The following is a 25,197-nucleotide window of genomic DNA, read 5'->3' on the forward strand; positions in this document are numbered from 1 at the left end:
TCATTCCAACCACAACTGCAAGCCCTGAAGTGTAACAAGCTGTTCATTGTGCATAATTAGACCCTTTAAAAGGTCTATTGTGAAGAAAGATATGAGGATATGAATAAAATTTATGAAGACAAACATATGTAAATCACCCACCCCCTGCCCAAAACACACACACACGCACACCCCCCTTCCATAATCAAACAATACATCAATACACGGAAAATCTACAAAAATTGAGTACACTGTTTATTAATATTATTAATTGTTATTCATATTACTATGCATTATCACAGTAAGCATCGCTAGAGGGAGACATTAATACTGTCCTATCTCTCAGCATGGAGATATACAAAGTCACACTGCCTGCTCGGAAAGAACACAGAGCCACGTCTTCGTCATCTTCATCACCATCGTCACCGTCGTCATCAACAGCAGCGGTACATGCCATTCGCTGGCATTGTTGAAACACACGATTGTTGAAGGGGTCTGTCTTTCCGTTTAGTCTATTGACTATTCTATTGGCTTCTACTCTTGGCAAAGTTAAAAAGCGTCAACACAAACCTCCATACCTCTCGCATTATATACAATTTCTCGTCTCTATAAAAAAAGGAAAACAATCTACAGTACAATTTCATGATATAAAAATATATTACAAATCTGCTCAAATATTTACAAGCAACTATATCTCTATAAATGCTTCAAGGCTTCTACAAAGATCAGTGTGTTACACTGTTGTGTAAAATTAACACTATTAACAAACCCATCTAGGAGTAGTAATGTAGTAAAGTAAAAAAACAAATAAAGGAAGAAAACAGATAAAACAATCCTAAATGCGTCTTACTCAAGTTCCACACTTGATAGTATGCATTTACGAGAGTTTTTAGAACCACTTGGGGGGGTGGGGGAAAGCTCTAATTTGGGCTGCATACTTTGGTGCAATTGAGACCTTTTGAAAGACAGGAAGGACACCTTTCTGGCTGGGACGGGGGCCAGTTTGTCACCCTCAACCTCAGGTACAGCAGCAGGCGATGACAGGCGCTTCTCCGGAGTCTAAAAAAACATCCTGAAAGCAGAAGTACACTTTAGTGCCTAATACACAAATATTAATTTAATACTTTAGTGCCGATTATACAAACATTCATTTAATACTTCAGTGCCTTATACACAAAAATTAATTTAAGACTGTAGTGCTTTATACACACATTAATTTTATACTTTAGTCCTTTATACACACATTAATTTCATACTTTAGTGCCTTATACACAAACATTCATTTAATACTTCAGTGCCTTACACACAAACAATCACTTTATGCTGTAGTTCCTTATACACACACACATTCATTTCATACTTTAGTGCGTTATACTCACACACACATTCATTTAACACTGTAGTGCCTTACACACATTAATTTCATACTTTAGTGCCTTGCACAAATTCATGCACTCACACACACATGCACACAACAGACACATACATGCACACACACACACACTCACACACACACCAGTACTCCTGTGTACTGTACTGCACGCACTGCCGCACACTGGCTTCCCTCAGCGAGTCCCTGGGCCCAGCACTGCCCCGCTCACTCACCGGTATATGTTGGGGTTGAGCAGCACGGCGGTGTCCTGGGGCAGCTGGGACAGGTGCACCACCTTGGTCTTTAGCTGCGGCCGGTCCGCCTCGTTCACCCACACGTCAGGCAATCTAGCGCACGGCAAAACCAAAAAAGCCTGCAGTTATAACACACAGCCTGGCTCCGCCAGCCACTCTGACATCATGTTTTTTGGAATGTCAGTACTTTGTTAACTCTGTTGCTTTCAAATACCAGTATCAGCATTAGAACGTTCGGTTAAGAACATCCGATTGACACGTACGTGATCTCACACTTTAAAAGGGTTAATTGGTTAAGAGGAAATGCTCACATGTCCTCTGGAGTCCAGTGCAGGAGGACCTTAACCTTCCCAGAATCCTCCTTTCGCCTTGCAATTACCTACACGGTGAACAAAAAAGTGATATGGTTCAAAACGGGTCTGTCCACCCAGGGACTGAAAACACACAAAAGGCACATACAAGCGCACACAGATCCACGTAAAACAAGATTTAAGGTAAACTGTGAGCCGAGATCAGCCAAATGGCCTGTTCTGCTTATCCTCCGGTCATGCATTCTGCACGCCTCTACTGCCACCGGCTGCCTGGAGTAAGTAGTGCTCGAAGGACAACATCCAGGTTCCCGTGCCCCAGCCAGACTGACCGTGCTGTGGAAGACCACGCTGTGTCCGTTGCCCTGGCTGTCGATGTGCGTGGCCAGGTTCAGGCAGATGGCTCGGTGGCGGATCGCGTCCATGGTCTGGGCGTCGAAGAAGTCGTGCGGCCGAGCTGGAGGAAGAGGAGGAAGAGGAGAGCGTCGTTTTAACGAACAAAATATGTCCGCTCCACGTTGACCATGAACTCCATGAATGACATAAAGATGGCTTGCCATTTTAACTGCCATACAACAGCATGTGGAAAAATAACATTTTGCAACAAGGGAGTGGAGAGTAAAGTGTGTATAGACGAAAGTACTGTACATTACTGCTCCCTAAACAAAAAATAACTCAATACTTACAATTACACAGAACTAGTTAAAATGAATAAGCTGAAGAATGTACTGCAACATCTAATAGCCTCAGCTAACGGACGGCACACAATTAATGCATTTTCTGGAGGTCCCTGAGTGCATACAATTTTCCCAGCATGCACAGCTGCACTTACGGAGGGAGCGCCTGCGCTTGTTCTTGAGCTTCCGTCTCTTGTTGAGGCCGGCCTTGGACGGCGACTCCTCCTTCAGCTTGGACTGGCTGGAGGGCTTGGAGGAGTTCTGCTGGCTGAAGTGGGTGGGCACGTGGCGCGCCAGCCCCCCCTGGGAGGCAAAGGTGGCGTTGCAGCCGCCCACCACGCACTGAGGGGGAGAGAAGGGCCGCGCGTGAGGTCGGAGGTCAAGCGTTCAAGGCTACTCCCGGCGCGACCGCTGGTCCTTGGTTCATCGACGGCCCCATTATCTAGGACTGAACCAGGACCATTCTGGCACCACCTGGCCATTACATCACCCAGGGCATGAGGTTCCAGTTGGCGGGGTCCCTTAAACTTCACTGTGTACAACAGCGCCTCCTCTGGTCGACCGAGCACCTGCGGTTAGCCCGCGCCAGCTACAAACGGGCTGCAGCCCGCCCAGTGCAATGACAGTACGGGTCAACAGGGGGCGCCACATCCTACCTTGAAGGGTTTGTCTCCGCTGTGTGACAGCATGTGTCTCTGGAGCCAGCTCTGACTCGTGGACGGCGTGTTGTACACCTTACAGCCCTTCCATAGACACACAAACACCTGCAGGACACACAAACACACAATTTTTATTTATTTATTTGGCATCTTCAATCCCACCAAAATTAGTAACGTCTAATTTGCAAACTATGTACAAGCGTGGTCATATACGGCCCCTGCAATCTGCGGTTCTTCTCCAAAACGCACGCGCCTGCCAGCCAGCTGCAAGCCGCGCATGTGCAGGGCAGGGGCGGAGGAGACCCAATCACACGCATGCGCAGATAGAGCCCGAAACGGGCATCCAGAGTCGTTCGAGCAACGAACAGCGCTGCATCCCCACCGACTGCATCCTCCTCACATCCCAGAGCGATGGGAGGCTAATTATGCGCTGCTCCCGAGGGGCTGAATGTAATAAAAGAAGCCAAATTTAATAAAATAACGGTCGCTTGCAGCTGCTGAGAGTTTTAAAAAGGAAGTCTGGATTATCCTCCATGCGTCTGCCCGCAGCCAGACATGCTGTCAGACAGCCAGTCCGAGAAAATGAGAAAAATAATCGAGAACAGAGACTGATTCAGTTATGAGAACAATCGTACAAATGACTCATTTGTACAACATGTGATTCAAAGCGATAACTAACAAACAGCAGCTGGTGGTTACTGTTCATGGCCTTTAAGGGAGAATAGGTATACAGCATATTTACACACACACACACACGCACACACACACACAGTTGAAACATATGCACACCTGACTACACCAACATAATACACTGATTTACAGGAAGAGAGCGACACATAAAGGAGGGACACCAGGCACAGAAAGAAGCAGGTAACGATGGATGGAGAGAGCGAGAGAAGGAGGGGTGAGGAGTAAATTAAGAGGAAGGGAGGGAGGAAAGAGCGGACTGACCCCCCCGCGCTGGCCGTCCACGTGCAGGCCCCGGATGTGCTCGGCCAGGTCGGGGCTGGACTCGAAGCAGATGTGGCACTGGTCCCAGCAGCAGGTGTAGGACACCCTCTTGGCAGCGGAGGACGCAGCGCTGCCGTGCCCGTTCATCATGGCGGGCGTGGAGCGGCCGCTGGACACGGTGCTCTCCATGTCCATCAGGGTGCTGCTGATACTGCAGGGGGGAGGGAGAGTCACAGGGGAGTCAGCGCAGGGCCACAACAGGGTTCTGTAGGAGTAACAGTCATAGAGGAGTCTGAGTAATGACATAACAGGGTACTACAGCAGGGAGAGTCACAGGGGAGTCAGCGCAGGGCCACAACAGGGTTCTGTAGGAGTGACAGTCATAGAGGAGTCTGAGTAATGACATAACAGGGTACTACAGCAGGGAGAGTCACAGAGGAGTCAGTGCAGGGCCACAACAGGGTTCTGTAGGAGTGACAGTCATAGAGGAGTCTGTGTGATGACAACAGGGTTCTACAGCAGGGAGAGTCACAGAGGAGTCAGTGCAGAGTCAGGGATCTGTAGGTGCCTACTAAAAGCCATCTCAGAACTCCTACCTAGTCCATAATTTACCTTTTATAATAGGTAACAAAGTATACATGTGATATTTTGTCGCTGAAATATATACAAGACCAATGATCCATGTTGGTGTTAAATAAGCCAACAGATTTCTGCACAGAGCTGACAATGATTCATAAATAAGCCAATTCTCAGATAGGATAGAGACCAATATATTACAAAACTCCAAAGAAATTTTACTCTGTTCAGGAATGGCAGAAGAGATCCTACCTTTGTGAGCAGATCTTTGCCTATGAGAAAGTGAACCATTTCAGTCAGAAGTCCGAGTTATGCAACTGTTGTCCAACTGGAAAGTTCTAAACCAGGACTTTATGCAGTGAAAAAACCTGACAAACTTTATTGTCGTCCCAAGAAAGTCTGTATCAAGTCAGTGCTTCGTTTTCCTTTTCAGCCAATCAAAGATATCATGCACTAATCTCATTTCAATACGAACCCCTCCTCCTGTTACGCCTTCACACAAATCGTCACCTGGAAAACAAAGAGCTCTTTCCAACGAACTCAAACGAAACGTTTCCATTGACGTTTCTATCTTGTGAAGGCGTTAGAATTAAGTAATAAACTAAAAAATGAAACAAAGAAACGTCCGAGTCCTACATGCACGTCTAAAAACAACGATCGGAGTCTGCAATTATAAGGGCGCATGACTTCCTAGTCGGGACACTGCCGTGCCCGATGCGTAAAGTATTTAACTTTTTAAAAAACATACACATCTAGCTGTATATGGACAATATATTAAATGTAGCGTGAAGCAATTTAACAGAAAGGGTTACCATTCTTCGTAAGGCAATGTATCAGCTGTAACTGGTTCGCTGCTCTTATGTATAAATCGGACTGGTGCGGTGTACGATTGCTCGACTTTTGTTTAACGACTTCAGGCAATGAAGAACTGATCTGTAATGCTTAAACTGGGGTTCATCTGTCGATTCCCAAATTTATAATAGAGATTCACTGCCCTTGTTCTCCTCCGTCCTCGGAGACAGGTGGTGCTGGCATGGCCATTTGTTATGCTAAACCGCTGATGCTGACACTCAGGCAAACAAAGCGCCCGAACCCCCAACTGTGATTCTGGATTTGGACGGTAGGCCGAGCGGTCAGGGGGTGGGGGGGGGTCCCCACAGTGTGTGGAGAGGGGTTGTAACTACAATCACGCCCGCTTAGCAGTTTATAAAAATAAAATGAAAAAGTAGATCGCACGATTACTGTTCACAATTCACAAGATAGCAACTACGTTTGCGTTTCTGTCGCGATTTGGTATCCTGACCTGTCTTCTGAGTCCACGCGGCTGAGGGGCTCCCCGTCCAGCAATGACATCTCCACACCGGCTCGTCCCATGATGGTGTCGCTACCCCCGCCGCAGGTTTTCTCGGTGCCATCGTTGTCTTTGCTCGGCTTAATGGAATCATTGGACGATGTCTCCATTTGTTCTCGCTTCGGCTCCTTTTCCGGGCAATCTCCGGTGTCGCTACCGCTCGCTGGGCTATGATCCATAAGACTCTCCTCGATCTCGCAGCCCATCTCATCTTCATCATCATCCTCCCCTGTTGCTGCTACCGTTTCGGGAACAAGAGGCACAACGAGAGGCTTTAAGTCCCCTTCCTCTTCGTCTCGATCGCCGTTCAGTTCTTCCATTTGTATAGCCTCTCTTTCGCCCGGTTCCTGATTCGGGGCGACCGTTTCCTCCTTGGCATCTTCTGATAGCACTGCCCCGTTTGGAATGCTTTGTGATGGGCTATCTTTTTCGGCACTGTCGGTTGTAGTGGCAGCCATTTTTTAAGTGTCTCGTCGCCCCACGAAGTTGTGCTGTAGCGGTGTTGCATTCACATGGGTTGTGTTGCCTTTCTCATCGCATAAGACGCACCGCATCGTGATTGGAGTATGCGCACTCATGTGACACGTACGAACCAATCATTGGCAAATGCACGCTTGTGCGAAGAAACCACGACCAGGCTCTGTCCTAGAGGTTGACCAGGGACGCGTGGGGAGGAGAAATATGACGTATTATTCCCTCGTCATGAAAGACGTGACAGAGTTCACGCGTGGGAGCTACACTGAATTCCCAAGGCCGTTTCTTATAGTTAAAATATATAAATCCACTGCTCACGTATCTATGTGTAAACCCCCACCCCTCATACTAATCTCATCATTTTCACTGTAATGTGACACAAATCATTTTCACTTTTGAATCAGTTGCAAACTGCATTTGTTAAATGATAAAAGTTTGCTGTTTTCTTTTTCTTTTCTTTTTTTACATTGCTTTGTATTAATATATGGCCAAAAACACTTTTAGGGGAAATAACATTCTAACAGTGCACAGCTTTGTTGTTATAGGACAAAAAAGAAAATAATGGAAAGGGGGCAACTTGCACTGTTATTCTTCACTCATACCTACCAACACAAACTTACACACCACACTGTGCACATCCTTACAACTGCCAAGCCGATGGTCAATCAGCAAATCAAAGGTTCAGTGCATGTCGCATGAGAGTACAACGGTCGCATTTCATGGCCACCTGGATCCTCGACGACGGCTCTCTGTAGATCAGACGCAGTGGAAGAACTTCAGGTCCGGGCATTTGTGACGAGAAATGGCCTTTTCATTTTCACCGTGTGATTCTGACCCTGAAGTTAAGCCTGTCCCTTTTTCTGCATATGACTGCAGTACCCAACTGAAGCCTGTCCCTTTCATCTGAGTCTGGCTCTGAAATTAAAAGTAAATATTCAGATCTAATGCATGTGTTCAGGAAAGAAGAAGAAAAAAATTTTAGGGGAAGAAGCAGTTTGAAAATGCATGTGCTCTATATCACTTCCTGCCCTAGGATACTGGCCCAAGAGTAAAAGGATTATAATAAAAAAAACATCTGAGAATAGAAACATCAGCGTTTATTTAACAGGATATAAAACAGATGTCGTATGAACATCTGCATAGCATTATCAATACATAGCATCTATACTTATATCGGCTCTGTTCATTATGTGCTGTACAGTATATACAGAAACATCTTGTACACTTTTACACTTTGTACACAGAAATCAAAGTCCAGGAGTAAGGAAACCTGCTTATTGCTTTTTTTATTTTACATGTGCTGTTTTGTCTTTTCCCAGTCCAAGGCTCAAAACCATGCAAATAGAACCTAAACTATGAAAACTTCTCTTTGTCTTTGTCTCTTTTGAAATATAAAATGACGGAACGAGGAACATTCGTGTGTGTCGGCAACAGCCCAAAATATTACAGACCTGTCCACCTGCACCAATGAAGCAGCACCTTATTGAATTATAAAGCAATTAGGCGAGCACACCCGCACACACACACGCACGCAGGCAAACACACACACACACACACACACATTTACATAACTACACCATATATACTCTGTTAATAATTCAGTTTCTACACTGTAAGATACAAGAAATAAAGAAATCAAACTATCACTCATTTTTAAAAATCCATGATAAGTGAAATAAAAATATGCATTAAGGTTAAAAACTAAAAGAAAAAAATAAAACAGTGGATGGTTAAAATAAACTGGTATCCTTTGTGTCTTCTCTTTCTGCGCCAGAGGTCAAGACGGTGCATGTGTGCCTGTAAGATCTTCTTTTTAGACAGTTCCCTGAAGCTTTCCACACAGGCTAATGATCAAAGCTAGAATGTACCTAACAATAAAAAAATTTAAAAAAATTAAAAATATCTGCATGGGAGAATTCTGAACATATTCTAGATTTCTACTGAAGAGGTCAGAGGTCATTGCAAGCAGGTCTAAGGCTCCTGGAGCATGAAACCGCTGCTGCATTTGAAAACAGTTAAAATGCATCCTTCCTCCTTCCTCCTTCCTCCTTCCTTCTGCCCTCACCTCCGTGGAGCTACGTGGCTTCTATGACAGCAAACATTCCATGATCTTTCACCTGTGCACCCTTTGGTTGAAGATAGAACAACACTTCTTCGGTGGAAGCGAACTTGCCTAGAAATGACTGCAAGTCCCATAAGGCTTTGCTTTGTACAAGGAAGTGAAAAAATGATGAAAATGTTGGTGGACAAGTTTAAGCAAGGAGGGTATGAATGAAAGATACACTTTCTAAATGACTCACAATGACCGCAGGCCACAAAATCCATACATAAATGTATGACATCATGAACAAATAGCGTGTATAGATGGGAATATAATAATGAAAACGTAAAAGAAGCAAAATGTTATTATTCCACCAGCCATTCAATTAAATTGTATTTTTCATTGCACTTTTTAAAATGTAATTTACATAACAGAATTGTCACAAAGCGCTATTTATAATGACACTCTTGTTCAAAACCTGTTTTAGAGCATAAATGTGCTGCAAATATTTCAACCTCACTCAAAAGCAATGTTGCCTTAAAATAATACTGGACCGACTAGCAGATCTGGTTTCTTATGAGCGACTCTTCCCTTCCATGGTAACATGTTTGCAGGGTAAGGGAATAAGTAAATTGTAGTTTTAAAAAAAGTATTCAAACATGGCCCGTGTGACCGTTGGCACAGTTCTTATGGACGAGACTGTCGGGGAGCTCTCTGCAGTCTTCTGTGGGGTCTGTGCAGGTGACATCACGTTGTTCCATCCCAGCATTCCTCAAGGGCAGATCTTCAGAGAGGCCAGAGGAGGGGGGGGGAGGGAAAAGGCCAGATGAGCAGCCAATAGAACCACAGGGAGAACAGGATGTAGGCGGAGCAGCCATGTGCTGCCAATCACGTAACATGAAATTGACCAATCAAAAGGCCTCATTCTGCACAGCAAAACATAGAGGTCGTGCCCGAATCAGCACACTTGCCTACTATTGAGTAGTATGACTTGTATACTCAATAGTATGCAAGTGTGTGAATCTGACAAGGCCAAAGTTTAACTGTCAAACAAGCCATGTCTGTTCCTAACATTTCACTGGTATTCATATACGAAAGTACCTAATTCCAAGAACAAATAAAAAAATATATTTCCACCCTCCAATCACATGGCAAATAAACACTCAATATGACACGAAAGCACTCCCCCCACACCCCAGGCGAACTCAAAAATTAGTTAGTTTAAATGCCATTAGTTTTGTTGTTTAGTCCTCCATTTTGGATCTGCGTACAAACAGCATCCACTCAGCCCTTCCTCTAACAGAACAAAGGGAGCTGCAGTGTCTCATTCTGGTCACTGCAATCAGGGAAACCCCACCTGTTGACACCATCACACAATGAGCTGCATGAGGGTTCCATGCAGGTACAGCCTTCAGGTTTTTCCTCTCTTGTGCTGTACAATGCATTCCACTGGGTGGCAGTAGTTCATGTATTATTTGTAAAGTAGCTGCTTCAAGCTTTTAAAAATTACGGAAAGTCTTTTCGTGTTACAAGAGGAAAAATTTGACACTTGAAAGCTATCACACAATCTGATTGGTAAATATGGAGTATTCAAATAACTAACAGGCATGTTGGTTATATGAAATCGAACGTCAGACTGGGGTGCACTGTTCTGAGACCAGTGTTGGAGGAGCCTTATGACAGGAAGTAGGCGCTCTTACCCAGGGGGTCTCTACACACACATGAAGTGGGACCCTTCAGCCAGCTGGGGCGGTGTAGATGGCGGGGTTGGACACAGGGGTAGGGCAGGCAGGCTTTTCACTGCAGAAGAGAGAGGACACAGGTAGATCAGCACTGCCCCACTGCACGGCCACTGTGTCAGTCACTGACCGTCCAATCGCAGCCGAACCTTGAAAATGAGCCGTGACTCAAAAGAACAAGATCTGAAGCAAACTCGTCCGGCAGGGCCCTGCTGTCCGCTGCGTCCTGTTGTCGCTTTGCGCCGTAATGAGTTCCCTCTTTCACTCAGAAGGCATGATTACTAATGAGAGAACCCTTCACAAACTAAATGTCTGGGGACTCCCAGTGGATACAGAAGGGACCCTTGGTACTGTAATTACCCTCCGATGCTAAACATTCCATGCAGCAACTGTGACATCAGAGCAGCATAGTCATATCAGCCAATGGCTGAGCTCTCATCGTAGCTCCACCCATTTATCTTCCATTACCTTTGTGTTTACCATACTCACCGTGGATAGGAAATCTTTCTTTATTCTTGTCAAACTCACTGAAAACATTTTATTTTGGATCTTTTGTTTGTTCTAAGCTCCTGGTTTGTTCTAAGCTCCTTTTCATAAAGATGAAAAATGTTTTGTTTTTGTTGTTATAATTGCTCAAGTGTACAAAGAAGATTTGGTTGGGGGAAACAAAAGTGTATAGACATCAAAAGCAACACCGGCAGATGATTCTCAGCTTGCTTATGAATAAAGGATTAGTATTTCTGAATAGTTAGAGAATGCATTTATACTACTGGTGCATTGCTCAAAACTTGCCAAAATTCTCCCCTGTCCCCTGCCGCCCCCCCTCCCACCCCCTCTCACCCTCCGCTCCCTTCTGCTCACAGTTGTTGATCAGCTGCTGCTGGTCTTGCTCCGTGACCTCCTCTGTCTTCAGCTCGGGGTTAGAGTTCACCACTGGTGCCACCCTCTGCATGCTGGGACACGGACCATGGAACAGTTAAGCATACGTGTGTACACATACCTGCAGATGCTAGCACATACTCATGCACACACACACACAATACAACTGTGGACAATTTTTTTTAAAGCATTAAAGGTACAAGTCTAAATTTGTTGTGACTTTTAAGAATTTAGGGGACTTGGAAAAGGCGCGAATGTTGTAGACTGTACAGGGCACCTGTTTTTGACCACAAGGGCTTTGATACCATCCTCCTCCTGGATCAGAACCTCGGGCAATTTTTTCTCCGGCTGCTGCTCCTGGGGCTGTGGTGGGGTTTGTAGAGGCTGTGGGTAGAAAGTCACAAACAGCAGAATTATACAGTCTGATCACTGACAACATGTTTCACGCAGACAGGACTTCATAAATGTTTTAGTGAGTACACACTGAATGAGCCAAGAACCTTTCATCATAATTAAAGTGTGTGTGTGCGTGTAACCTCTGTCAGAATCTCTTGTTCATTCACCTGCTCCTGTTCCTTATTTGTCATGTCCTCTTCCTGTTCCTCCACTGGATTGTCTTGGAGTTCCTTCGATGGCTCATTCGCCTGATCCTGGCTGTTCACCTGCTCCTGTTCCTGCACCACTTCCTTCTCCTTTACTAGCTCTTCTCCCTGTTTATCTTTCTCTTCCTCTGCCTGTTCCTGTGCTGGCTCCTTTGCCTGTTCATTCCTTGGCTCCTCTTCCAGGTCTTTCTCTGGTTTCTGTTCCTGCAGCGGTGCCTGCTCCTTAATTTGCTCAGATCCGTCCTCTTTCACAGGCTCCTGTTCCGGTTCATCCATCTGCTCAGACTCCTGTAGGTTCTCCAGCTCTGGTTCCTGCTCTGGTGCCTGCTGCTCCTCAGGTGCCAGCTCCTGATCCTCCACTGGCTCCTTATCTTGTTTCTGTTCTTTCACCAGAGCCTGTTCCTCCACAGGCATTTGCTCCTGTTCCCCCACCTGTTCCTGCTTCTGTTCCTCTGACTGTGCCTGCACTTGCTGCTTAACCAGCTCCTGTCCCTCAACTGGCTCTTCCTGTTTCTGTTCTTTCACCAGCTCCTGTTCCTCCACAGGCTTTTGCTCCTGTTCCTTAACCAGCTCCTGTTCCTTCACTGGCTCGTCTTCCTGTTTCTGTTCTTTCACCAGCTCCTGTTCCTCCACTGGCTTTTCCTCATTTTCCTCCACCTGTTCCTGTTCCTGCACCTGTTCTTCTGCCTGGCCCTGCTCCTGTTTCTTAACCAGTTCCTGTTCCCCTATTGGCTCCTCTTCCTGTTTTGGTTCTTTCACCAGCTCCTGTTCCCCCACCTGTGTCTGCTCCTGTTCCTCTGCCTTCGTCTGTTCCTGCTCCTTAACCAGGTCCTTTTCCTCCACTGGCCCCTGGTCCTGCACTGACTCCTGCTCCTGTTCTTCCACCTGCTCCAGTTCCTGTTCTTTCTCCAGCCCCTGTTCCTGTCCCTTCGTTTGTTCAGGTGCCTCTTCTTTCAAGGAGTCCAATTTCTGTTCATCCAACTGCTCAGGGCCCTCTTCTTTTATCAGCTCCTGTTCTTTCTCTGCCTCTTTCTCCTGTCCCTGTTCTTTCTTGGGCTCCTGTTCTTTCCTCACCTCCTGCTCCTGTTCTTTCTCTGCCTTCTGCTCCAGTCCCTGTTCTTTCTCCACCTCCTGCTCCTGTTCCTGTTCTTTCTTTGCCTCCTGCTCCTGTTCCTTCTCCGCCCCTTGCTCCTGTGCCTGTTCTTTCTTGGGCTCCTGCACCTGTTCTTTCTCCACCTCCTGCTCCTGTCCCTGTTCTTTCTCCACCTCCTGCTCCTTCACTGGGTCTTTCTGCTTCACAGTGTCCTTCCCCCGCAGAGAGGCCAGCAGCTCCTGGATGTCACTGGGGACCCCTTCGCCTCTCTTACGGCTCTGCAACAAACAGCACAGCCCATTAAAAAGCACTCTCAACAAACTAAGCGCCGGGCAAAGAGCTGCCTGCATCATGCATTTATAATCAAGCCACAAAAGAAGCGCCTGTTTGGAATGCTCGACCAGGCCCTCCTCCTGGGTTTAAATATGCTTCAGCTGAACTTCACATTTATATCATATATCTTAATACATCTCATGCGATTATACGTAAGTGATCTTTCAGAGAAGTAGCCCTATCTTCACCCTTTATGCATACACACACACACACACACATGCACACGCGCGCACACACACACGCACACACATTCATACGCTCCAGTCCTGCACGCTTCACATTCAATACATTAGTATTTTTTTTATTCCTGTAAGGAAGCCCAGCCCAGGGGAAGACGCCCTTTCCTTATTTGCCTCAGCGCCCCCTGGTGGCGTACCTGCAGGGTGCGGAAGTTCTCTGACCCCACCCCCACGACAGCTGGAGGCTTCTTCCTGCCTCTCAGCGTGCCCTCCTGGTGCCTCCTGATCCTCTCCAGCTGCTCCTCCACGCTCATCCTGGGCCTCCCCGTCTCCGCCTGACCGGCCTGCTCTGCCGCGCTGTGGGGACGGTCCTGCAGGGGGCGCAGTCGAGACAACAGGGGGATTGCAGCAATTATTTCAGCCAATTATTTACATTACATTAGATTACATTAAAGGCATTTAGCAGACGCTCTTATCCAGAGCGACTTACACAACATTTGACATTGCATTTCCCTTATGAACAGCGCCTCCAAGATCAACACAATGTCGTTAACATTTTTTTCCCACGAAATTCATGTAATTATTTCCACAGAAAAAAAAAAACCAGCACATTTTCCAGTAAAGATACCGGCGCTCATCGTTAAAAACCCTGTCATTTTCTTCTCCAACGAATCGGTGGACTCGCGTCTGCGCTGAAGACCGTGGCGTGGGTGTGAATCTTTTATTGATGTAATTACCGAGCACCACGCGCAGGAGATGATGAGCACACCTGAATGCAAACTAGGGCCCAGCCATGCATGATTAATCGCGCCCAGCGTGTGGGCACCCCTGGAAGTCAGCTCTCAAACTCCACATCAAAAACCACGGCTGGGCTGGACCGTTTGCGCGGGAGTCAGTTAAGCGAATCCGTCTGGTCGTTAAACTCCGGATTTCAAAGACCCGAAGCTCGTCAGACCTCTGAGACGACGGGGGCCGTCAACAGACGTCAGACAAACGTGACGCTTCGCCCTGATCAAAGCTCCTCCCGAAAACGCCGCAGAACCCCTTAACCAACCGACGGCTTTGAGATTCCGGCCGCTCTCTCGACACAGCCACGGTCCGCGAGGAGAAATCTTACCGTCCTGGGGTCCGGCTTCTTGCTCTTCCTCAGGGTGACGTAGGAGGTGATGTTCGACGACTCCGTCAAGGGGGACTTCGTCCTCGGTGACACCACCCCCACGGGGTAGGGAAGCCCTGAGCACAGACCGACGGGAATCAGCCAATCAGCGATCGGGGAAATGAGCGGGAAAACCAGGCGACTGCAGGCCTGCTCAGAAATGGCTCACTTTTTAAACTCCGTAAATACATTTTAAAATCAGGAGGACCTGCTCCTTTCTGGAGATGACACCCAAATTAAACAACAGTTTATACAAGAGAGGGTTCTCATGAGTTTCTGGTGAAAAATCAACTCTGAAGGGAAGAATCTACCATTCATTTATATGTCAGCTTCTGTTAATTCTTCCGCAACTTGGTTAAATGAGAGTCTGCAGTATGGTAATGGGAGTATTCTGTGTGACTATAGTCTCGTGATTTTTGGAGGTTTGTGTATGATGTAATGATCAGGCCCTTGAGCTGCACTGAACATCAAACCATAAATTACAGTGAGAAAGGATGCCTTAAAAAGTTTTGTTTCTACAGGATAACCGCTCTCCCAGGTGAGCTCGGGGAGGAGAGCCCGTGACCCCCAGCCGACCTTTGGTGCCGGACGGCTCTTTGTCCACTGCCGCCTCCGCCTTGTCCTCCGTGTTGCTCTCCTCCACCTCCGTCACGGTGGTGAGCTCAGGCTCACTCTTACACAGCCTGTAGTCTGGACCCTGGAGACAGAGCGGAGCTCAGCACCGTCACACACACACACACATACACACACACACACACACACTACATGTCCACGCACACACACACACACACGCACACACATACACATGTCTACACAGACATGCACGCACACTATAGACTGTATATACCTCACACATACCTGCAGGTGTCACACACATTCTACACACGCACGCACACACCCCTACAAACGCAGTCAACCAACAACAAAACCACAACCACATCTCTTCACAACACAGACCTAGGAATGTATTCAAAGATGGTTTGATTTTTTTTTTTTTTTTACCCCGAATGGTCTAGCTCAAAAATGACAAAACAGCAACGCAAGCACATCTTAACACTTCAGACCTCTCAATAGAGTGATGTGACATTGAATGACAACCAGAGATAATGAATGCGGCTCAATGGTAAAATACACACAGGAGATGGGATGGGACGGTAATTTGACTTGAACCGATCAACAAAAGAGAGATAAGTCAAAGATGACATGTTGGAAATCCCAACTCAACCCTCACAGAGATTTTGAGAGGAGTGGGTGGGTGAAGGGGGGGGGGGGTGTGCAGGTTGAATAAATTTGAAAACCCCCACAAAAAAAAACCAAAACCATAGAGAATCGCAAAAAGGGACTCAATGACCCCATGTCGTCACAACGATGGATGAATATGCAACCCTCGTAACAGGGGTCAGAGGTCGGAGGTCAGCGTCTTACGCTGTGAGTGCCGTTCCTCTGCCCGTGCTTCCTGTCGTCCGGCCGAGGGGTGGACGCCTGGCCCGCGGGCCGGTGGGCACCGCCGGCGGGAGGGACGCCTATGATGTCATAATACTGGGGGAGGGGGGGCCGGGGGGGCACCGAGTCCTCTTCCTACAGATCACAGAGAGGGGCGAGCTGACAGCCTGCGCAGCGGCACTGTGCTGTCACTCAATCACGGGACAGTGACAGGGGGGCGGGGCCCCACTTCAGCAGCTCAGTTGAGGCGCGAAACATGTCCAAAATGGCGACTGAACATACAACTACCTGGAACTGACCAAGGCCAGAACAATGGAATATAAATGTCAATCAGGCTACAGTAGGCTTAGCCACCGTTACGCATGCAGTTCAATCCTCTACACAACAGGGGGCAGCAGAGATCTGAAGGAGGCTGCTAAGAACCAGAGCTGAGCGCAACACGTGCTGTTCAAGATCGCTTTTTCCACTACTCTGTGATGCTCGTGTGCTGAGCACAGCTGTGTGGGTCAGGCCCCGCCCCTTTTGTAATTGTCTCAGAAGACTGACAGGTGCAAAAACGAATCCTGGTTTGAGATGAGTGGCATTCCAAGGTGTTTCTGCAGAGGCCCGCTTCAGTCTGAGGAGATGTTGGGAAAATAGTGTGTCTTTCTGTGCACGCGCACGTGTGTTTTAGTGTGTGTGTGCGCGTGTGTGTGTGCGTGCGTGTGTCGGTGTGTGTGTGTGTGTACACCCCTCTTACCTCACTCGTCGGCTGACTGGGGGCTGCATTGGAGTTTACAACACCTGGCAACAACAAGGGGAGAAATATGAGGAATATAAAACTGCGGGAAGACTCAAACCCTCCCGCAGTGTGAGTGTGTGTGTGTGAGTGTGTGTGTGTGTGTGTGTGTGTAAGGTACGGCAGTAATAAACCCTTTCACAGGTGAATAATGAGCACATTATTCAGCATAAGGGCGATGCGGAAAGGCATCAAAATCAATACAGCATATTATTTTACTTAGCGTGACACTGTAACCATTATTCACACATAGATAAAAGCAGCTGTTCACAGCATATATAAACAGATAACAGTCATGGAGAACTGTTTGCGCATGTCTGTGTGTGTATCAGTGTGAGCGTGTGCGTGCAAGTGTATATGTACGTGTGTGTATGTGTGTGCATGCCTGCGTGTTTCTCTGCGTGTGTGTGCATGTGTGTGTGTGCCTGCGTGTGTGTGCACGTGTGTATGTGCATGCGCGTGTGTGTGCATGTGTGTGTGTGCATGTGTGTATGTGCATGTGTGCTTGTGTGTATACGTGACTCAGTGACTCACTTGGGGCCTCAGTGCTTCTCTGAGTCCTGTTCTTACTCAAGGCCTCAGTCACATCCTGTATCCTCCACAGCTCCTTCTGTATCTGCACATGCTGCTGACTGGGAGGCTCCGTCTGCAAATACACACGCATGCACACGCACACACGCACGCACATACACACACGCACGCACACATGCACACACGCACACGCACACACACACGCACGCACGCACACGCACACACACACATGCACGCACGCACGCACGCACACATGCACACACACACACACGCATACACAACTGCTTATTTGCTTTGTAGACAGCCTTATATATATATATATATTTCGTTTCCGTTGTTAGACATGCTAAACAACTGTCACACATGAATTTATATTTTTAGCTGACCAGTAGCAGGAGAATGTAGAATGTAGAATATTCTAGAATATAGAATATCAGTGTCGCTGATGTGAGTGTGTACCTGACCCACAGTGTAGGTAACAGGATCTGTAATGGTGTATACCAGAGGACAGTGTCTCTAATAGGTGTGTGTACCTTGGCTCACGGTGTCGGTAATTGGATGCATATACCTGAGGGGTACCCAGAGCCTCCAGCTGCTCCAGGAGATTGTTCCGGATCAGCGTGACGTCGGTCTCCAGCTGGGAAAAGTCCCTCCATGACCTCTCCAGGGCCTGTGGGGAGCAAGAGACAGCTGTGCCATGTGTGTAAGAGTGTGAGTGTGTGTGTGTGTGTGTGTATGTAAGAGTGTGTGTCTGCATGCATGTGTGTGTGTGTGTGTGTGTGTGTGTGTGTGTGTGAGACTCACAGTGTTGACGCGGGCCAGCTCTCTGCACGTGCTCAGTAGGCCGCTCTGTAGCAGGTCTCTCTGCTGCACCACACTCTGCAGGGCTGCCTGGTCTCCCGCGCTCATCTCTATCTCCTGACTGGCCGCCAGCAGCGCCGTCTCCAGGGTGTGCTGCGGAGGACCCAACACCGTCACAACTCAACACCGTCACACTCACCTGAACACCATCACACTCCCCCCAACACCATCACACTCACCGCAACCCTGTCACACTCACCCAAACACTCTCACACTCACTCCAACACCATCACACTCACCTGAACACCGTCACACTCACCCCAACACCATCACACTCTCCCCTACACAAACACACTCACCTCAACACCACCACATCTGTCAAAACCACTCCAAGGTAAAACCACTCCACATTTCAATGGCTGCAGTGAACTTCCCTACTGGGGTCTGACAGAGCTGGCCGTAGAATGGGCCGGAAGGTTGTCATAAATCCCACACAGGGCCGAGGGGGCATGCTCTAATGAGGCCTGCTCCACACACTCATTTGTACTGGACACGGTGACCAATGGCTCTGCAGCTCCTTCAGCAAAAATGCTTGAGCTAGGAAAAAATGGCTCTTGCTCTTTAAATTTTTTTTTTTCTTTTTTAGGAGGCACAAGACCCAGACACAGCCGGAAATGTCAGACCCCCTGCTGTAAGGTGCGGAGACGGCGACAGGATCGGACACCTTCTCTCTGTAGAGCTGCTGCAGCTTGTGCTCCTGGGTGCGAACCACTTTGTCCTGCTCACACAGCCTGCTCAGCTTCACCTGCAAACAAGAGCAGAGCCTCACACTCAGAATGATGTCACAGTACTCAGATTAACACTTAGAATGATGTCACAGTACTCAGATTAACACTTAGAATGATGTCACAGTACTCAGATTCACACTTAGAATGATGTCACAGTACTCAGATTCACACTTAGAATGATGTCACAGTACTCAGACTCACACTTCAAATGATGTCACAATACTCAGCTTCTGACTTCAAATTATGTTCTTATGCTTAGATTCAAACTTTAAATGATGTCACAGGTTAAAGTTTAAAGGGGCAAATCTGTAACATACATCTCTGGAGTGACGTTTTCCACAAGAGGTTCATTTCACACAGAAAGCAATGCATGTCGGCAATTCAATGATCGTATCCTCGTATGGGTATAGAGGGGTTATTTATGTCGGGTGAAATACATACAGTTGCCTGAAAGACAGGCCCCGGACCCCAGGGCACAGTTAGAGGCCGCTGGGGGTGAGGACAGAATGCAGTGGAAAGTACTCGCCGAGCGCTCTCTCATTCCTCTGAACCTCAGACCTGAAACAATATCCTCCTCGCGCATTCCCTTCTCCACACGTCAAGTTTCATTTCCGCCATCTTCAGCAGCTGCTGGTTTAAAAGTCTGTATTGTTTTTACTGGAAAGGAGGCCCGTTTTTATTACAGTCCAACGCAGCGCTTGTGGGTTCTGCCATATTAGCTCCTCTCAATGACACGCCAGAAGCCCAAAGGCTTCCTGCTCTCCTCAATGAGAACTGCTACTGAACTTCCCCAAACTGTACTAACTCCACTCCAGCACCCTGTGCAATCTAGGGTCTAAAGGTAGCATACTAGCAACCTTGTATACTTATATACTACATACACGTAAATTAAAAACTAGAAATACCGCCTAGCAGTTGTATGCCTCTGCCAAGACAAAAACGTGTTTAGTGAGGTCACAGTGACCTTGACCTTTGACCACCAAAATCTAATCAGTTCATCAAAACTTGTGCCAAACTTGAAGAAATTCCCTCAAGGCGTTCCTGAGATATAACGTTCACGAGAATGGGACGAAAACATAATGCCTCCGTAGGCATAAAAAAAATATACATTTTCTTTTTTTTCCTGTCTCATAACCTTCAGAGGACAGCTGTTCTCTCAAGCAGTCAGACACAATTAGTTCTTAATGTGTGGATCTGAGTGGAGGCTGAAAGCAACTACGCTTTCTGGAGGGGAAAGACGAGGTGACTTTCCAAAAATCTATTTTTTCTCTCTCTCTCTTTCGAGGAGCTTAAAACTTAAGATAAGCGTTACTGCTAACCGTTCTCTACAGGACCATCGCGGCTCAATTTATAAGCAATTTGATCGCAAGCAATTAGAGGATCCAGACTTAATTTCCAGACTCACCAGCAGGGATTTATCTATTCTGTTCCACCGTGTTTTCGCTGAAATTGTTTATCAACAAGCTGACAGAGCAGCCAGCGAGTCCGTCAAGGTCGATACGGGGCCTCTGAATCACCTCGCCGTCCGTATCCAGGGCTGAGCGTAGCCGCATGAATGCCTGGCATTGATGCGCTGCCAGATAGGGGTGGGGGGGGGTGTATTTATTCTCCGTGAAAAAGCGCCACTGATAATCCGCGCTCTGGGCCTCCTGGTGAGATGTATAAACAGCGAATACCCGTGCGCATGCAGTGTATATTGATTCTGGGTGGGGGGTGGGTGGGAGTGAATCTCTTGCAGATTGAATTTGGACAAGGAGATAGAGGAGAGGAGAATGAGGAACTTTAGTTTTGACTAGCACAGATTTTTGCAGAAAAAAAACAAATTTGGTGGGGGGGGGGGGGGTACTCACGTCAAGATCCAGACTGCCTTGCCTGTAGATGTAAGAGTTGTCCCTGTAGTCCTCTGGGACAGTCTACAAAAAAAGTACAATGATCAGAGCAGCAAAACTTCACCCCTTCCATTCCCCCCCCCCCCCCCCCCCCCACACCAAAAACACACTTACTGACACAGCACAGGAGGTCTACACGCTCAGATCTAGCACAGCACTGGACCTGATTCTGGGGCACATCTCAGTCACGGAAAAACAACGTCAAATGTTTCATCAGAAAAGGATTGTGGGTACTTTGGGTGCAGGAACCTAAGCTGGCTGTTCACATCGGGGTGCATCTGACGTGAGCGAAGAAATTCTGGAGGCGGTTCAAACTTGAAAACAACACAAGGGGAATAGCTTAGCGCTTCACCAGCCCACAGCCATTTTGAGTGCTCTGTGCTACAGCTGCATCGCACTGACATCTGTATGGCATATGCGCTCGTCCACGGCAAAGCTGTTTTACACGCTGCCCGTTTGCACAGCCAGATGCTATTCAGATACAAGGGGCAGGGTGGCAGTGGGATTCAAACTAGCAACATTCTGGGTCCTGTATATTTATTTACCAGGTAACGCCACTGAGCTTTATCACAAGACCTTGTTATACTGCTGTGCATCAAAGTTAAAGCAGGCTTTTGCATTAGTTGCCCACTCTGAATTATTTCTCAGTGCTGGGCATTAGACTCTCTTGAGCCTCATAAACACCATAATTTAACGGTCACTTAATTCCGTAAAGAACTATAAAGACACACACACTTTGTCTTCCAAAATAAATGACATCACAGACGTCTGCAGTACCAAAACGAAGCCTCGTTGAGCAAAGACCAAATCATTTAAAACTGCTTTTGAATCGAGGTTCAAACACACACATGCCTTGAAAATGATGTGAAGTTCCAGCAGCACAGAATCTGCTGAGCGTGCACAATTTTGCAGCATGCGGAAGCCTGGTGCACTACAGACAGGGAGAAAGATGGCCGACTCTGCCAACACACCCCTCTGCAGAGGAGAGATGGCGATGCAGCTGGTGTTGTGATGATGTCATTCGGTGGGGAAGGTGGGAGGAGGGGAGGGGGGCGGTGGAGGAGAGTGGCAGCAGCCGTGGACACTTTCACACGCAACGGTGGAGAAAGTGGCAAAGAAGAAGCAAAAATGGCGGCCCAACATCTGTCAACCAAACTCTCGAACAATCTCTGAGAGGACAGGACCGAAGATACGGCAGAATCCAGCTCTCACCCACAGCGAGAGATGGAAAGCTAGCTTAGCAGAGCGTAGCGTACACCATGAGCCATGCCAACATCAATCTAATCCCAGCAAGGAAAAAAAATAAAAATAAAAGTCAACTATGGATGAGGATACAATAAACACAAGACTGAATAAAAATGTTGTGAGGATACTGGAGGGAACTCAAAGAGTTGCTGGTTTTAAAAAAAGGGAGGGGGAGGGAGTGGTCTTTTTGCTTGATGACAAACAGGAAGCAGAGATGCCGTTGATTGGCCAGGACCTTACTTGCTGGTAGAGCTGAGGCCTTGGAGCCGAGTTCTCAATCATTGTGTGACTCATGAAGATAAGAGGGTCATTCTCTCTCATCTATTTCAGATTGGAGAAAGGAGAGGGCAAATGCACGGGTGCGGATGTGCCAGACTTACACACACACACAAACACACAAATATAAACACACACACACACACACACACACACACAAACACAAACACACACACACACACACACACACACACACAAACACACACACACACACACAAATATAAACACACACACACACACACACACACACACACACACACAAACACACGCACACACACAAATATAAACACACACACACACACACACACACACACACACACACAAACACAAACACACACACACACACACACAAATAGTGACATAAACACACACACATACAAACACAGACACAAAATATTGCAAACACACAAAGACATACACACAACATGTAGGCAAACACACACATGCAAAATCGGTTTACAGTAGAAAAACTAATCAAATGCACACACACAACACGAGCAAACACAAACAACCACCCACCCACACAGACACACACATACACACACGCAATCAATTAACAGTATACAACACAGGCCCTTTCTGCTGTCAGTCATTCTCTCTCCCTCTCCCACCCTTTGATATTCAAATCCCGAGTATTTCTCTCACAAAAGCACAGTTGTGACACATAATCAATAGCAGTGAGAAGAGCAGGACAATAACATCCTGCGTAAAATCCGCGCGCGCAATACCAGCGAAAATATTAACGGCAGCTCCGACAAGAACATCCTTTTGTGTCTTTTTGTGTCCGCAAGAGAGCCTTTTACTGACATTCCCACACAGCAGTTACCAGAGGGACACCATGGCAACACTGTTCTGATCTCACTCAATAGGGTAAGACACCACATGTGAGCAATCAGTCTGATGGAAAACAAAAAATAAAAATAAAAAAGCTACGTGGTAGGACACACAGGGTCGATTTTATTGCAAAAAAAAGAGCGTTCACAACAAAGTCTTGTTTACTGAAATTATCGTAAGTTATTAAAACGATTAAAAAATGCAGGAAAAATGTGCATCATAAAGGCTTGTTGAGTGAAAAGGCAGTGATGCTTAAACACATGGCAGCCAGCTGAACAGCTCTAATGCCATTCGACTAAATATGAAATTTAATCAGCTCAGCAAGTTTGCGCATTCAGACTCTCATACATGAAACCTCTGAAGAGCTTAATTCATAACAAAGCTTGAGTTTTGTCCAGGAACATAAATAGAAATCATGTCGGAAAGGCCACACGCATAGACCTTTTATCTGCAAAACTGCTTTTGTAATGTGTATGTGCATGTTTGTAGTATAAAGTCTGAGTCCCAAGGAGAAGTCGCAGACACACAACAAATAAACAGTGGGAAAAAAACTCTACAGAAAAGCGCACTGAGGGAAGACAGGGACCATATATCAGGGCTCTACTTTAACATTTCTCCAAGGAGAACATGTGCTCCTAAGTCGAAAAAATTTAGGAGCAAAACTAATGCATACAAATTAGTAGATGCACTCCTAAATTATTCTCCCAGTTAGCACACATAAATTTCCAGGAGCAAATGCTCCTAAAATGGGCGCGCTGTAGAGCTTTGTATATAATGACTACATTTACTCTACGGTGATAAGCTTTGAAATTAAACGCACTTGTGGCTTGTACAGAACAGATTGCCTATAGGTCCTGTCACACGGACAGGAGAGAGAGGGGGTGTTATATGTGACAGTACGCTGGGTTAGAACACCTTAGCCTCAGAGCCACAGGCCTGGGGGGGGGGGGGGGGGGGGAGATCAGTATGGATGTGGTCTGACTGCAGGTAGAGTGGAGGGAGGTGTTTAAGCCAGAGGACTGTGCTGCCAGAGAGGCTCCTGCAGTCTGGTCCGGCCTGTTCTGGCCCGCTTTCAGGTCTCTCTCCCTCTCCCTCTCTCCCTCTCTCTCTCTCTCTCCCTCTCTCTCTCCCTCCCTCTCTCTCTCTCTCTCCCTCTCTCTCTCTCTCTCTCTCTCTCTCTCTCTCTCTCTCTTTCTCTCTCCCTGTCCCTCTCTCTCTCTCTCTCTCCCTGTCCCTTACTCTCTCTCTCTCTCTCTGTATTTCTCTCCCTCTCTCATTTCTCATCTGTCAGCTCTGTCTCTCGTCAGCTCTTGGCAGGCGACCCGTCTTTGTGAAAAGGTCCCGGCAGATACTCCAGGAGAGTCGCCAATCTGTTTTTTTACGGAAATATTCACCTTCCGGCAGGTCACTTTTCCCCCTTTACGATAAATATGCTTTCACGCACACTTTCCTGCCAACTGCCATTTTGGAAGCGTAGCCTCGCGCGAAAGATAGACTGAAGAAGGGGATCAGAGCGCTATTCAAAACGAGAGCATTCTCACACTCGGGCTCAGCCGATCTGTCACCTCCACCTGTACGCCACCGCGTGACGTGCTAGCTCACACCCTGTTAATTTTGCAGCGTCTGCGAGGGTAACAGCGAGGAGGTGCGAGACAGGCACACGCACACACACACACACACACGGGGGGAAGTTTTATAAAAAGCTCACACACACACACACGACCTCCGCTAGGAGACAGACCCACTCACTGCACCCCTAAACACACAGCACGAGCTCCCACCTGCCGGTCCAGGTACTGCACGTTCCTCTTTAGGTGACGAGAGAGGACCTCGTTCTAGCAGCAGCAGCAGCAGCACAGACAAAGGGAAGAGAGAAGAAAAAGGAAAGAAAGAAAGAAGGAAGGAAGGAAGGAGGAAAGAAAGGGAGGCAGTAAAAATTGAAACGGCAAGGTCAGAAGAGGGACACAGGATGTTTCGACTGGAGATCAG

General features: G+C 47.2%; 2 protein-coding genes across 13 annotated transcripts in view; both read right to left on the minus strand.

The window, feature by feature from the left end:
* Window positions 1-213: 213 nt before the first annotated feature.
* On the minus strand, window positions 214-6,649 carry LOC118218682 (zinc finger protein AEBP2-like). 2 transcript variants are annotated; one of them, XM_035401268.1, is made up of 8 exons: window positions 6,080-6,648; window positions 4,201-4,411; window positions 3,247-3,354; window positions 2,746-2,932; window positions 2,246-2,370; window positions 1,917-1,984; window positions 1,585-1,698; window positions 214-1,051 (listed from the first exon to the last, which is right to left on the minus strand). In XM_035401268.1, the coding sequence occupies exons 1-8, from the start codon at window positions 6,583-6,585 to the stop codon at window positions 1,039-1,041; spliced, it is 1,332 nt and encodes a 443-aa protein (XP_035257159.1). In that variant the 5' UTR covers window positions 6,586-6,648; the 3' UTR covers window positions 214-1,038. The 2 variants fall into 2 exon arrangements, with proteins under 2 accessions (XP_035257159.1, XP_035257160.1); XM_035401269.1 differs by lacking the exon at window positions 214-1,051 and having other exon boundaries at window positions 1,581-1,698; window positions 6,080-6,649.
* Window positions 6,650-7,677: 1,028 nt separating this feature from the next.
* Window positions 7,678-25,197, minus strand: part of LOC118219103 (pleckstrin homology domain-containing family A member 5-like) — a 66,192-nt gene continuing 48,672 nt past the window's right edge. For 5 of the 11 annotated variants that reach the window (XM_035401992.1, XM_035401990.1, XM_035401998.1 and 2 more), the window contains 17 exons: window positions 24,990-25,043; window positions 22,339-22,419; window positions 20,815-20,877; window positions 18,901-18,981; window positions 18,180-18,329; window positions 17,944-18,045; window positions 17,379-17,490; window positions 16,806-16,849; window positions 16,049-16,201; window positions 15,200-15,320; window positions 14,585-14,700; window positions 13,665-13,838; window positions 11,824-13,233; window positions 11,538-11,644; window positions 11,222-11,334; window positions 10,343-10,442; window positions 7,678-9,426 (listed from right to left, as the gene is read on the minus strand). In XM_035401992.1, coding sequence (XP_035257883.1) covers window positions 10,354-10,442; window positions 11,222-11,334; window positions 11,538-11,644; window positions 11,824-13,233; window positions 13,665-13,838; window positions 14,585-14,700; window positions 15,200-15,320; window positions 16,049-16,201; window positions 16,806-16,849; window positions 17,379-17,490; window positions 17,944-18,045; window positions 18,180-18,329; window positions 18,901-18,981; window positions 20,815-20,877; window positions 22,339-22,419; window positions 24,990-25,043 — 2,970 coding nt within the window. In that variant the 3' untranslated portion in view covers window positions 7,678-9,426; window positions 10,343-10,353. The remainder of the gene's footprint in view (window positions 9,427-10,342; window positions 10,443-11,221; window positions 11,335-11,537; window positions 11,645-11,823; window positions 13,234-13,664; window positions 13,839-14,584; window positions 14,701-15,199; window positions 15,321-16,048; window positions 16,202-16,805; window positions 16,850-17,378; window positions 17,491-17,943; window positions 18,046-18,179; window positions 18,330-18,900; window positions 18,982-20,814; window positions 20,878-22,338; window positions 22,420-24,989; window positions 25,044-25,197) is intronic. The other 6 variants (XM_035401997.1, XM_035401996.1, XM_035401994.1 and 3 more) reach the window with 5 other exon arrangements.

This window comes from Anguilla anguilla, chromosome 19 (genome assembly GCF_013347855.1).
Source record: "Anguilla anguilla isolate fAngAng1 chromosome 19, fAngAng1.pri, whole genome shotgun sequence".
Taxonomy (NCBI): domain Eukaryota; kingdom Metazoa; phylum Chordata; class Actinopteri; order Anguilliformes; family Anguillidae; genus Anguilla; species Anguilla anguilla.

What these genes read in the sequence shown, in the direction of transcription:
- LOC118218682 (XM_035401268.1), bottom strand. Translation starts at nt 6,585, where the DNA reads ATGGCTGCCACTACAACCGACAGTGCCGAAAAAGATAGCCCATCACAA. An exon ending in CGCGTGGACTCAGAAGACAG is followed by an intron (nt 4,412 to 6,079) that starts GTCAGGATACCA and finishes TCCCCCCTGCAG; the next exon opens with TATCAGCAGCACCCTGATGG. An exon ending in CAAGCGCAGGCGCTCCCTCC is followed by an intron (nt 2,371 to 2,745) that starts GTAAGTGCAGCT and finishes CTCTTCCTCCAG; the next exon opens with CTCGGCCGCACGACTTCTTC.